Raw genomic sequence first — 13,858 nt, forward strand, 5'->3', positions numbered from 1 at the left:
AGATGAAGTCCTATACAAGGGATTCAGCACAAAAACAAGACTGACACTGGAGGGAATCCACCAAGGTAGCACTGTAGTTCATGGTCCAGAAGAGCTGCTTTTCAGACAAGGTGTTAAAAGTCCCTCTGACATGCCCATGGAGAAGACAAGCAAGCCAGGGTTCCCTATTACCACCCTTCAGGATAAGAAGTCAGCAGAGTGGAAGGCTGGGAAACACACGCATGCCTATTTCCTTCAGTGCTCCGATACAAGACGCATTCTGCCATTGATCCCTTATGGCAATTTCTCCTTCCGAGTAAAGATTAAAACAGACTATTTGAATAAAAATCTCTTTGGTATTCTTTTCTTACCATATTTCCAAATATGAAAGACTTCATTCAGACACCCAATTTCCACAGACCAGTACCCGACTAGTTCAGAATGGGCTGTACGTAGGTGGATAAAATCACTTGTAAGCTTCATAAAGTCAGTCACCTTCCCAGGTTGTATGATGTAATTGCGGAATTCATAAAAAGTGCCATTCAGCTGATTGCCTCCTGTGGAAGTGCCTATAGATCTCTGGAAGTGAGAGAATGGAATATTGAACATTTGCATGGAAATATCCCATTTTATTTTCAACAACAGACCTTTATGTCACATCAGCTTTGTGTCCATTAACACTGAAGATCTTGGTACAGTGGTAATGTCACCAGGTTAATTCTCCAGAGACCCAGACAAACCATGGCAGCTGGTGGAAATAAAATAAAAGCTGGAATTGCTTGTGAAACCATCATCAATTGTCACAAAAACTCATCCAGTTCACTAAAGCCCAGTAGAGCAGGAAATGTGCCTTTCATCTCTATGAAGCAACACTCATGGTGAACTCTGTAATACAAATACAGCCGACTTACATCATGATATCTCTAATACACCCACACTCCACTGTAGTGCTCTGAAGGGGTGTCTAGTTAATTCAGCTTCACAATACCCAACTACCTCTATTTAAAAAAGCTTGACACCAAGATAAAGCAGCACACTTGATTGGCACTACATCTACAAACATCCATTCCCTCCACCACTAATGCTCAGTAGCAGCAGTGTGTACTATCTACACGATGCACTGTAGAATTTCACCCAAGATCCACAGAGAGCACCTTCCAATCCCTCAACCACTTCTACTTAGAAGAACAAGGACAGCAGATACATGGGAACACCACCACCCTTCAAGCCAGACACCATCCTGACTTGGAGATATATTGCTGTCCCTTCGCCATTGCTGGGTCAAAATCCTGGAATTCTCCCCCTAATGACATTGTGGGTCTATGTACAGCACAAGGTGTGCAGCAGTTCAAAAAGGCAGCTCATCACCACTTTCTGAAGGGCAACTAAGGACAGGGAATAAAATACTGGCCAGCCAGTGAAGTCCACATTCCACGAGTTAATTAAAAAAAAACTTTATATCACTTGTGTGCAGCTTCACAGAAGTTATATTTTATTCTTAACAGCTTATACAAGCAGATGTTACTCACGTGTATTGAAGGTGATTTCATATTTTTTTGTTTCCCCTTAAAAAAAAATCAGAAACCAATAACAGCAGTAACACATTGACTGTGGCCCAGCCAGCACAGAGTCAGTCCCTAAACTGAAGAGATTCTACATCTAGTGTTTTTTTTTCTAAACCCCCACACTACCGCAGTCAGGTGGTAGTGCTTATATTTACCCCAGCACCCATGTTGTGTGTGTGCAGGTGTGAGACACAGTGAAAAATGACAGGTGTACAAATCTTTATTCAACTCCCACCACCAGGAAGAAAGGAAACACCCAAGTGGCCAATGACAAGCAGTGCCCTTCACACCAAAAGGCAATGCTGTGTGATCAAACAGTGAAGGGGAGGGCAGGGATTAAATCAAAATAGAGTTGGAGGGCAAAATAATGCACTCCACACCCTGCGGTGCCCACCTTTCCCTGAAAATCTCGAGTGTTGGTGAACACCGCATGCTCCTTCTCCAGGGACACCTGGGCTCTGACATACCCACGGAAGAGGGGCAGGCAGTCGGCCATAACGACCCCCTCCATGGCCTGATTTCATATTATTTGTCAATCAAATCAGTTTACACTACTGATTTAATGTGCATCTTATCAAAAAGGCAATGGCAGTGAAACACTAAAGTTTGAGATTCTGAGCAATTAACAACGACTATTCAATCACAGCCCTGATACTTGTTATGGACCAGACTAAATCCCATTCAAATATATGAAGACATCACCTGGACCCTAACTTTTATCTTATTTAAAGGCAAGTGTAAGGTGCTGTGTTCCAGATGTACTTCAATTGGTCTCACCACTTGGATTTAAGCAAAATAAACTTTACTCTTACACCCAGTTAAAATACAAACAAAAGGAAGAAGAATTGCTTTAACTTTAATTCTATTGGAAAACTTGACAGAAGAATAGATTATTTAGAAACTAAACAGCAACTGCTCCAATATAGTAACAAACAATAAACACACCTTTGGCAAAGGCAAGTTTAGTAAAATAGATTCTCTCATATTATGGTTCTCCAATCTAGGAGAAAAGAACACCAAGAGAAACTTCTGCCAGAGAGAAAGGACTCAAGCTTTTGGCTGTAGCCGAGAGATGTACGGCAGCTTCTACAACCAACTTCAAAACCCCAACAGGCTGAAAGCTAAACTAAAATCCTGGTTCTGTGGGAATCTGACTCCACCCATTCATAGAACTCAGAATACTTAGTGTGGAAATAGGCCCTTCGGTCCAACAAGTTCACACCGACTCCCCAAAGAGTAACCCACCCAGACCCATTCCCGTGCCCTACATTTTACCTCTGACTAATGCATCTAACCTACATATCCCAGAATAATATGGGCAACTTATTATAGCCAATTTACCTAACCTGCATGTCTTTGGATTGCGTGAGGAATCCCATGCAGACACAGGGAGAATGTGCAACTCCACACAGTCGCCTGAGTCTAGAATCAAACCTGGGTCCCTGGCGCTGAGAGGCAACAGTGCTAGCCACTGATTCATGTTGCTTCTATTATTCTAACTTCATAAATAAAAACCAAGGCCTCACAAGCTACATTGTAAGCTTATTTTATTGGCAAAGAGACAACTTAGCACCTGTGGCTTAAAACCTCGCTTCAAAGAAAAAGGCAGAACAAAATACCCCTCTTAAAACCATACTACCTTCACACATTCAAGTTGTTTAGAAATACTATTTCATCTCCATCCCAATTTCAATACATCTAAACATAAAATTGTATTTTTATTACTGCTCCTCAGATGCTGCCTGAACTGCTGTGCTTTTCCAGCACCACTCTAATCTAGACTCTGGTTTCCAGCATCTGCACTCATTGTTTTTACCTAGTGTATTTTTATTAGAAAGGAATCTAAGATCTTTCACTGGTGCTGCTGGCTTAGCATTCAGATTGCAAGTTTTGACCAATTTCCTAATTAATCCAAGATATTATGCTTCTAACACCCTTGAGTTATATTAAACAGAAGCATGTGGCAGTCTGACAGGTTGAGCCAATTGAACACATGAATCTTCAAAAATATGCTCCATTTCTAAAACTGCTGCTGTTCCTGTGGTCAAGATGCACAGTGCTGTAACAGATGGAATTCTAGGATTTCACCTTAGTGTCAGTGAAGAAATGCTGATGTATTTCCTAGTCAGGGTGGTGTGTGGCTTGATGGGAACTTGCACATAGTGATGGTCCCATGCATCTACTATGCTTGTCCTTTTAGATGCTAAGGCGTGACAGGTACTAAAAGCATTGTCCAAGGTTGCATTGCTGCCCTGCGCCTTGTAGATGGTACACATTATAGACATGATACATCAGTGCGGAGGGAGAAAATGTCGAGAATGGTAGTTGGGGTGTTAATCAAGCAGCCTCCTTTCTCCTAGATGGAGGTGAGCTTCAAGTGTTGAAGCTGGACCCATCCAGATAAGTGTAAAGTATTCCATCACACTTCTGACTTATGTTTTCTATATAGTGGAAATGGTTTGGAGAGTCAAAGGGCACCTCAATAACCTAGTCTTTGACCAGCACTTGTAACCACAGTATTTCTATGGTTAGCCCATATTTCTGGTCAATGGTAACGCCACAATGTTGACAGTGGGGAATTTAGTGATTGTACACATAATGCTATTGAATGTCAAGCAGTTGAACCTGGGTCTTTGTCTGGAAATTTGAAAAGGTAATCAGGCAAAGGGATAGCTATCAAAGTATTCTATTATCACGTAAATGGTAAATGGGTTGGGCTGATCAGGGGCCAAAAAGATCAACAGACAGAAACAGAAGGCATGGCTATGGTGCTAAGTTATTATTTAGGGAGGGAGATAATGCCGAAGTGTTGTTATGACAGAAGTAGAAGTTGAGAATCTGAACAAGCTAAAGAATTGATAAAAAAAAAAGTTTTGTTACAATGGCTGGCTGTACTTAAAATTGCTTAAGCCATGAGAATCAGAAAAGATGCACCTGTGGTGATAAACAGGGAAAACCCTAAGAGTCACTGAGAGAACTGTAAATTAATTAAGAGATTTGCTAAAACATCAAATAGCTTTTAATTAATTTGATCGCATTTCTCCAATAAATTAAGGGATAGCCAACAAAGGCATTGTGGTTGTTATCGTGATTTTGGGCTTCCAAAAGATTTTTAATCAAAGAGCCACAAGCAAGTCTGGAGGACTAAATCAATTGGAATAAAACCCAAAGTAAGAGCATGGATTTAACCGCATTTGTAGATTCGAGGGGTTTCCGGTGAGCAAAGACTGAATATTAACAGTTCCTTCCACAAAACATGATTTGTTGTCATTTTTGGGTCCTTGAATAAATTCGTTATTGTTTTGCATTACTGGAACAACCACATGTCCTTCTTTCTTTGATGAGACGTGAATGTTGCTGATAAGGTAAGAATTTGCTCCCTGTCCTCAACTGCTATAATGTAGAAGGTTAACAAAGGCAATAAGGTTGATACAGAACAAGCCCAGAGAAAGGAAGATGGCCAGCGACTAAAACAAAAAGCAAATAAAATGCCGACGAGCATGTAAAGTGACAAGAGAAACCTTGGGGGGAAAAGAAAAATCATGAACCATATCAGAGTGATTTGAACTTGAGAAAGGGCTGAAATCAAGCTGGTTAGTGGCAGTGAAAGGTTACCAGACACAAAACTGCTTCAAGATTAGCAGAATAACTCCACAAGGAACAGGTCACTGTTATTCATGAAGCTATGTAGTGCCGATGACATATTACTGATGTAGGCCCCCAACAAAACGGTGACAATGTGCATTTGCAGAATTGTATTTGCAGATACATTCTATTGTGCACTTTTTGAGTAAAATCTGCAGGCAGTCAATCCATGTAACATTTTATAAATTCCTACTTTGGAATCAGAACCAGTCTGACTCAAGATTGTGATACAGACAGACTCTAACATCACACCTTTAATACATCGTCTGAGCTGAGATTTTGTTTTCAATAAAACCTTAAGTTATCTTGAGAAAAGTAGTTCTGGGATTTACATATTAATGAGCCAAAATCTGCAACCCATTCTAAAAGATGAAAGATTTAACAGTAATCTAGGTTTGTTCAATATCATGTTTCAGTTATTTTAAATTTTAGATTACTTACAGTGTGGAAACAGGCCCTTCGGCCCAACAAGTCCACACCGCCCCGCCGAAGCGTAACCCACCCATACCCCTACATCTACATCTACCCCTTACCTAACACTACGGGCAATTTAGCATGGCCAATTCACCTGACCTGCACATCTTTGGACTGTGGGAGGAAACCGCAGCACACGGTATGACACTGTGATCTTTTGCTATAAGTTCTGTGTCTTATGATCCTACTCCACAGCTACCTGATGAAGGAGCAGCACTCCAAGAGCTAGTACTTCCAAATAAACTTGTTGGACTATAACCTGGTGTTGTGTGATTTTTAACTTTGCGACAAATTAAGACATTATGAAAGCTTTTGATAGCCTTTGGAAGAAATCCATTTACTGAAGAAGTGAAATTCGACAGATGTGCTGAAAGATGAGGACAAGAGTGTATGTTTGTTCATAAATTATTTACATTGGTTAGAAGTAGAAGTAGAAGCAGTTAGAAGTATGGATCCCTAAAAGAAATTAATTTGGGATTACCATGTAGTCAGAACCTTTGATATTATTAAAGAATTCACTAACATTTCACCAAAGTCCACACAACTGGCCAAATAAGCAGAACTGAGGAAATAAGATGACTGTATGCAAGGCCATGTGGGGAAATGACAGATTGCCAGTTTATGGGTCACTGAAGTGTAAGCACATCTAATTAGTGGTTGGGAAAGCACAAAGAGTGTTGTTTGTGCAAATTCCAGACCAGGAGTGCTTGGTCAGAACTTGACAGGTTATTAAAGGACTGAGCTGAAAATGTGTTGCTGGAAAAGCGCAGCAGGTCAGGCAGCATCCAAGGAGCAGGAGAATCGACGTTTCGGGCATAAGCCCTTCTTCAGGATTCAGGATTCCTGAAGAAGGGCTTATGCCCGAAACGTTGATTCTCCTGCTCCTTGGATGCTGCCTGACCTGCTGCGCTTTTCCAGCAACACATTTTCAGCTCTGATCTCCAGCATCTGCAGTCCTCACTTTCTCCTAATAAAAGGACTGAGGAAGTCTAAGCTCTCAGTTGTGCAAGTGGTGAAGAGAAAAGGCTTTGCAGCTCACAGGCCCAAAACTGAAAATAACCAGTTTACTCAAACAACAGATTTGATAGGGAAGGATAATTTCTCTGGACTTTGATTAATTGTAAAGCGATGGTGTTGGAAAGCAGATGGGAATTTTGTTCTGTCAGCAGTTGAAATCTTTTAAACTGTGTTCTATGGAATTATTTATTTTATTTTTCCCTTGTATAACAATCTCCTGTTTTATTGTTAAAGATGTGCTTGCGTATCAATGAAAGGCCACATTAACAAAATGAGCACAATCAAGCCAGATATCATTTTGCAATCTGACATGTCCAGCAGTAACATCAGTTGGCATAATAACAATTGTCATGAAAGAAAACTACTACAAATGCTGCTTCCTTTGCTAGGAGGAGTAGAAGAGCCAAGTTTGGAAAAAAATTATAGAGATCAAGTGAAAACTTGGAAAACAGAGTTGAGAACAAAATCGGAGAGATTGAAATCACTGCAGCACTTATTTCTGTCAGCTAAAGGCTTATGTTTGGGAGGGAAACTGGGATAAAGTGCCTCCGACCAGGAGGCAGGAAGAGGTCAATAAAGTGTTAGAGACTCAGGGAAGTAAAGGGTTAATTGCAATTATTTAAATGGGAAGAGTGTTGTACTAGATCACATGATAGGACCCTGGACAAAGAAGCTACAATGTTAAGCACAGTGCTGATGTCATGATATAAAATACAGGCTAAAACAGTTTATTTTAAATAAATGGACCAAAACACTGCAGATTGGCCAGATGTCCTGAATATAATAAAACAAAAGACAGCCAAGCAGAAATTAACATACTCCCCAAGGAAATGAAAATAATAGACCCACTGAAGAAATGTGAAATGGCATTCACATCGTATTTGGATTCATAACAGTTAGAAAATTTTCAATGTTGGAAGATGGAACCGACATTTAAATTTGTACTTCACGGAGTTGCGTTTGGCAGGCAGGGATGAAACTAAGGTTACAGTAGTGAACATGGGCTGGGGATTCTCTCTGTCTCAGGAAGGAAAAGCAACCAGAAAACAGTGATAGGGAAAAAAAAAAATCAGGATACAAAAAAAAACCTCAAAAATAATTGCAATTTTCACTATTGCCAATGGTACGAGAAACCAACTTACCAATCATGGTCTCAGGTTAAAACCTGAAGACTTAAGGATACCCTAAGGATTCTAAAAGAAATCTTCTTTCATACTGGACACCATTCATTTTTAACATTGTATGTGCAAGTGCGAGCGTGCACTTGACCATGAAGGCCCATATGATTTTACAGGCTTTGCACTTCATGTTGCCTCTTGGTCATTTTTCTCAACATTAGCAGATAATAAATTGCTTTCACTCAAGCAAACTTTGAAATGGGTTGTATATTGCTGCTGGTAATAACAGATCACTACAGTTTAACTGGACAAAGGTATAAACACATGGGTAAAGAACTTATAAACTTCAAAACATAGGAGCTGATATACCCCCCCACCTTACTGGTCATTACACCATATCTTGCCGTGTAACTAGAAGAATGTTTAGAGTCATAAAGGTCTATAGCACAGAAACAGGCCCTTTCGTGCACCAACTCTGCAGCAATCCAAAGCAACAGCCTAACCATCCTTATCCCATTCTCTAGCACATGGCCCAGGGCCTTGTATGCCCTGGCATCACAAGTGTCTATCGGAATACAATTCCTCCTGTCAAATGAAAACTTTTTCCACATTATACTCCATCTGCCAGACCTTTGCTTACTCACTCAACCTATCCAAGGTCATCTGCTCCTTCAACACATCCTCTTCACAACATGCTTTCTCACTTATCTTTGTGTTACCTGCAAATTTAGCTAACATGTCTTCAGAACCAGTAGAAGGTAAATGTCTCGCACCCAGCAGTCTCTATTGATCCTGAGCAAGGGCACAGCCTCACCCAAGATCCACTGCAATGATTAAAGATGATATACACCTTCAAGATGTACTGCAGTAACTCACCAAGTTCCTCCAACAGCACCTTCTAAACCTGTGACAAGTTATCAAAATTGGATATCTATGTAAATGGTCAAGGGCTGAGGAAGTTAGAAAGCCACAAAGGGATCAGTTCCATGATTAACTTCTCTTTCAAGGCATACAGGGGAGTCAAGGGTTAAACATTCCACAACCAAAGAGACTCACTGCAGTATCATTTGCATGTCTGTCCTCTTACTGAATAGACACAACCTCTCAGTAGGGAAGAAGCTGACTGAATCTTAGAGAAGGAATCCACTGGAACTGTCTCTGTGGATTCCTTTGCAGCCTCAGGCAAAGGTGTTTGTCCTCTTCAGACAAGACTGATAGCCTTGGCCACAACCCTTTAAAGTGCCTCCTGTTCCCATTATCTTGCCTTCCTTCTGTATTAGGGTAGGTATGTGAATCCCTCATTGAGAACAGGCAAAACCCTTCTGTTTTAATTTCTTTCCATCAACACATGATCACGAAGAACACGATAATCAGTCCCTATAATCCATTCACTCGTTATCACAGGACACCAACATTCACCAGGCCTTGTAAAATTATAATTGCTCATCTTAAACAATGTAATGCAATCAACCATGTGACTTATTTTTATTTTGTTTTATTCCTATTAAAAAATACTGCCTTTGTGTGTACAGCTGAGATTCATGGAGAAGTGTCACCGCAAGTAGATGCACAACAATTTTTGGGGACATTGAGAATCTCTCACCAGCTGTCCGAGAATAAAGCATCTACCATTGTACAGAAACTGGTTCTTCCAGATTTGTGGAACAATATATACATCAACAGGGCAGCAGATGCGTTGGAACATGACCATCTGCAAATTTTTCTCCAAGCCATATGGCATTCTGACTTGGAACTATCATCAGCATTTTCTCATTGTCGCTGGGTCAATGTTTAGTCCGTAGTGTTAGGTGCATTAGTCAGGGATGAATATAGGGGAATGGATCTGGGTGGGTTGCCCTTCGGAGGGTCAGTGTGGAATTGTTGGGCCAAAGGGCCTGTTTCCATAGTGTAGGGAATCTAGTCTAATCTAAACATTGAGTGTCCCTACACCCAGAGGTCTACAGCAGTTCAAGACGACAATTTGCTACCACCTTTTCCAGGGCATCAGGTGCTGGTTTAGTGCGCAGCACCCAGCTTCAATGGAACAAATAAAAAAGAACAGAATCTCCCTGAATTAAATAGCTGGTAGTACACTTCAGAGAACAATTAAGAGTCAACCACATTGTGTGAATCCAGACCCAGATAAAGAAGAGAGATTTCTCTGCCTAAATTACAGCAAGTGATAGTAGTTATGGCCATCATTACTGAGTTTGTTGGCACATTCTATTGATCAAATATAATGTCCCTCAGCTGCCATGGTGGGATTTGAACCTACACTGCCAGATGATTAACCTGGGTTCTGGGTTAGTCCAGTGTCATTACTACTGCACCACCTTCTTGTTCACTAGTTACCAAGTACTTCTGGTAACATCAGTACTCCTGGATCAGGAGGCCCAGTTCAGTACCACCAGTTCCAGAGGTGTGTAATAACATTTCTGAACAAGTTGATTAGATAAAAAAAGGCAAAATAAAAGTGAGAAATCTTACAAGTTTTAAACAAAATCACAATTTGCTGGAAAAGCTCAGGTCTGGCAGCATCTGTGGAGAGAAAGCATTTTGACGGTTCTTCTTCTGAAGGGTCACCAGACCCAAAACATGAACTCTCTCTCTCTCTCTCCATAAATGCTGCCAGACCAGCTGAGTTTTCCCAGCAATTTCTAATTTTGATTCGGATATCAGGCATCTGCAGTTTTAAAAAAAATATTTTGTTTAATCATACAGATTATATTTACTTTAATTTGCTCAATTGTTATACTTCCTCAATTCAAATTACCACTTTCCTTTAAAGCTGATGCACTGAACTTTCCAGGTCTAAAACTTCAGATATTTTTCATGATTTTTAACATGACCAAGATGTTATTGAAATAATTTGATATCTTATTTTAACAGATACCATCTGCAACTGAACTGCCAGTTTGCCTTATAAGCTTTGATCAACTGATCTCACTCACTGGTCCTGACGGTTGAGTCTTTTATGTGCAAGGTATTCTTCCAACACTCTCCCTTACCAAGGGCTTACATTCCAGTGGGGCTGGTCCGGTTCCACTGCTCCAGCACCATTGCTGACGTGCTTCACTGCATGCAACTTGGAGTAACTTTTCCTGAGCCTACAAATAATTCTCAATGTCAATTTCACAAATCAACAAGCCCATTTTTAAAGAAAGCCGTTTGGTCTGTCTCGGAAAAGCATGCCAATATTACACAAAATTCCGAAATTAGTTGCAAAATATTCTTTTAGGTAAGGTCAAAAGATTTCGAAGTCAAAAGGTTTCAAAATAACCAGGACTCGACCCCTTCCCCTTCTATTTGTTTCAGCTGTTCCGTTTTCCTTACCTGCTGTCCCAGGTTACTAGGGTAGGAGAGAGATTTTGGAGCTGCCGCATAGATTCTGCTCAGTGCATTCCTTAGGTTGTACATGGTAGTGGTACACGGACAATAGGAGCTGGAACGTCACGACAATACTTTGGAACGTTGCAACAATGGGTTCGAACGTCAAGACAATTCGGTGGAACTCGTCGACTTCCAGCGCACGCTCCAAGCAAACAGCCAGGCACTGACCAGGTCAAAATACAGTTCATGTAGCCCACCCCAACCTCGTACGGTAGCCGCACTAGTTCAGGATACCAAATGCACATCATTGCACCCTCTTGTGGATTACAGTTCCTTTACATGTTACAGTCGGTCGTGCACTTTTTGTTTGTGTGCGTGAGCGTGAGTTTTGTAGTGCGGGGGTATTTAACGCTAGAAAAAAGAATGAAATTCCTGAGAGGATTTGCATTTAGCTTTATCATTTCTTTGCAGTGTCTCTAGAAGTGAAACATTAAATAATACAACTGGTGCTGTGGAAATCCAAATGCACAGATTGTTGCAAACACTTAACAGGGCACAAAAATTGTCGAGGAGCAATATAGTGAGCATTCCTACTCGTTATGAGAGAAACATCTTTTATTAATCTCCCCCTCCCCCACCGACCATGTCTGGGCACCCAATGCTCTGCCCGAATTTTCCACTGGCCAGACAGTTGTTATTCTAGTTTGGATGGGAGGGGAGGTGAGAACCTCACAAAACTCCATTGTGGTACACTCAAAGGGAATATTTGGGAACTTGAAGATTCCATTGAGCAATTCCACATCCAATCTCCTTTTTCCCTAACTGCAGCTGATTGCCTTTACCTTCTAGTGGGCATGCAACGTCCTAGCCCTGTTCTATATCTGACCCTTCAACTACAAACCTCCACCCTGTACCACCACTGGTCATGCTTCCCCTTCCCATGCTTTGCACATAACACTGCTTCATCCTACCACTGGGCATGCTACTTCCTTCCTTCCATACCTGACAAGCCTTCACCCACCTGGCATCCAATCCACTGCCACCTTCACCCCTGTCCATCCAGAACCTTACTATCCACCTCCCTCAGGACTCTTCGCTCTACCTACTCTACTCCCTGGCACCCTACTTTTCTAGCACCTTAAGGTCACACTTTTTACTTTATATATGAAGGTACAGTGGCTCAATGGTTTGCACTGCTGCCTCACAGCGCCAGGCCCCAGGTTTGATTCCAGCCTCGGGTGACTGTGGAGTTTGCACATTCTCCCCGTGTCTGCATAGGTTTCCTCCCACACTCCAAAGATGTGTATTTTAGGTAAATTGACCATTCTAAATTGCCCATAGTGTTCAGGGATGTGTAGGTTTGGTGCATTAGTTAGAGGTAAATGTAAACTAATAGGTTAGGGGAATGGGTCTGGGTGGATTTGTTGGGCCAAATGGCCTTTTTCCACACTGTAGGGATTCAGAGTACTTACCATTTGATGACAGCTGTCAGTGGTTGTCTGGATCTTTAAATTGCAGAATACAGCATCTGACTGCTATGAAACAATGGCTTGCCATCTCCTGACAGCTGTGTTCTACGAGAGAACTATCAAAATGGAAGTACAGTTCTGTATCTCTGAAGGACCCTGATTGGAATTCCCTGACCGAGATGCAAAGCCATGTTGTTTCATTAAAAAGAAGGAACAGAGTAGCAATTTGCATGAGATTACTGCTCCTTGGCAAATCTTGCCCTCTCTTCCTTTCAGGTTAAACAGTGATGAAACTGAACAAACCTTTCAGCCAATTCAAGATGGCAGTGATGTCAGGGTTGGAAGTGTTCAGGCTCTGTGAATCTACATTCCCGCTTACCTGGCCGATCACATTCTTCTTTGTTTTTTTATTTTTTTCTGTTTTCTTTTGTATCAAAGTTCACCTTTTTTTTCTGAGGCTGTGGTGGAGGAAGGTGGTTACAAGGACCTGTTGTGGCAGCAGTAGCGGGGAGGATCTGGATGTCCATTCCTCGTGGTCTTAGTGGTGGCTTTTTTGATGGCTTCATTTGTTGTTGGGTCTGGTCCATTTCCCCTGGTGCCGAGGCTATAGTGGTTGTGGCATGGTGGTTCTGGTTTGTTCCCTGTGGCTATGGCAGCAATGTAGCATTGCAACTGAAGATGGCTTGAGCAATGGCTTCAGTATTGGTGACTTGGTGGGTCCAGTCTGTTCCTTCTCACTATAGCAGTGATGCAGTGGCTTTGGTGTCAGCTTTGGAGGTAGCGACTGGGGGATCCGGTCTGGAAATCCTTGCTCTGCCGGCTTTAGAAGGCACTGTATAAACCCAAATTGCCTTGGAGGGAACAAAAGGTGAACTTTATCCTAAATTTTTCTCAATTATTTCTTTCTATAACTTGTGTAATTAAAATGACACTGAGTTATGGCAACTTATACACATCTCATTGTATCTTCATAAATACAAGTGACAATAAATTGTGATCGTATGCTATTCTATTTCTATTCAATTTCTTTTATTCAATGCTCATCAAGTGACAACTTTATCTGCAGAATAACGTTTCAGTCTGCAAGCTTGACCCTGAATTTCCAGAGAGCTGTCATTTTAATTGTTTGTCCTACTCCCATTCTGACCTCTCCATCCTCAGCCTGCGACACTGTGCAAATGAAATTTGATGCTCAATCTCACCCACAATGGCAATGGGATGTTTGCACAATGTTCAGCATCATTTGTGACTCCTCAGATAC

At 41.3% G+C, this 13,858-nt stretch overlaps 1 protein-coding gene across 4 annotated transcripts in view; it reads right to left on the bottom strand.

The window, feature by feature from the left end:
- nipsnap3a (nipsnap homolog 3A (C. elegans)) overlaps nt 1-11,389 on the bottom strand; it is a 90,544-nt gene extending 79,155 nt beyond the window's left edge. The window contains exons 1-3 of one of the 4 annotated variants that reach the window (XM_072587781.1): nt 11,132-11,384; nt 10,807-10,905; nt 351-558 (exon numbers count right to left, since the gene is read on the bottom strand). In XM_072587781.1, the coding sequence (XP_072443882.1) occupies nt 351-558; nt 10,807-10,905; nt 11,132-11,215 (391 nt within the window). In that variant the 5' untranslated portion in view covers nt 11,216-11,384. Of the gene's footprint in view, nt 1-350; nt 559-10,806; nt 10,906-11,131 lie in introns of all 4 variants that reach the window. The other 3 variants (XM_072587800.1, XM_072587771.1, XM_072587791.1) reach the window with 3 other exon arrangements.
- Nucleotides 11,390-13,858: the final 2,469 nt, after the last annotated feature.

Source organism: Chiloscyllium punctatum, chromosome 2 (assembly GCF_047496795.1).
Source record: "Chiloscyllium punctatum isolate Juve2018m chromosome 2, sChiPun1.3, whole genome shotgun sequence".
Lineage (NCBI taxonomy): Eukaryota > Metazoa > Chordata > Chondrichthyes > Orectolobiformes > Hemiscylliidae > Chiloscyllium > Chiloscyllium punctatum.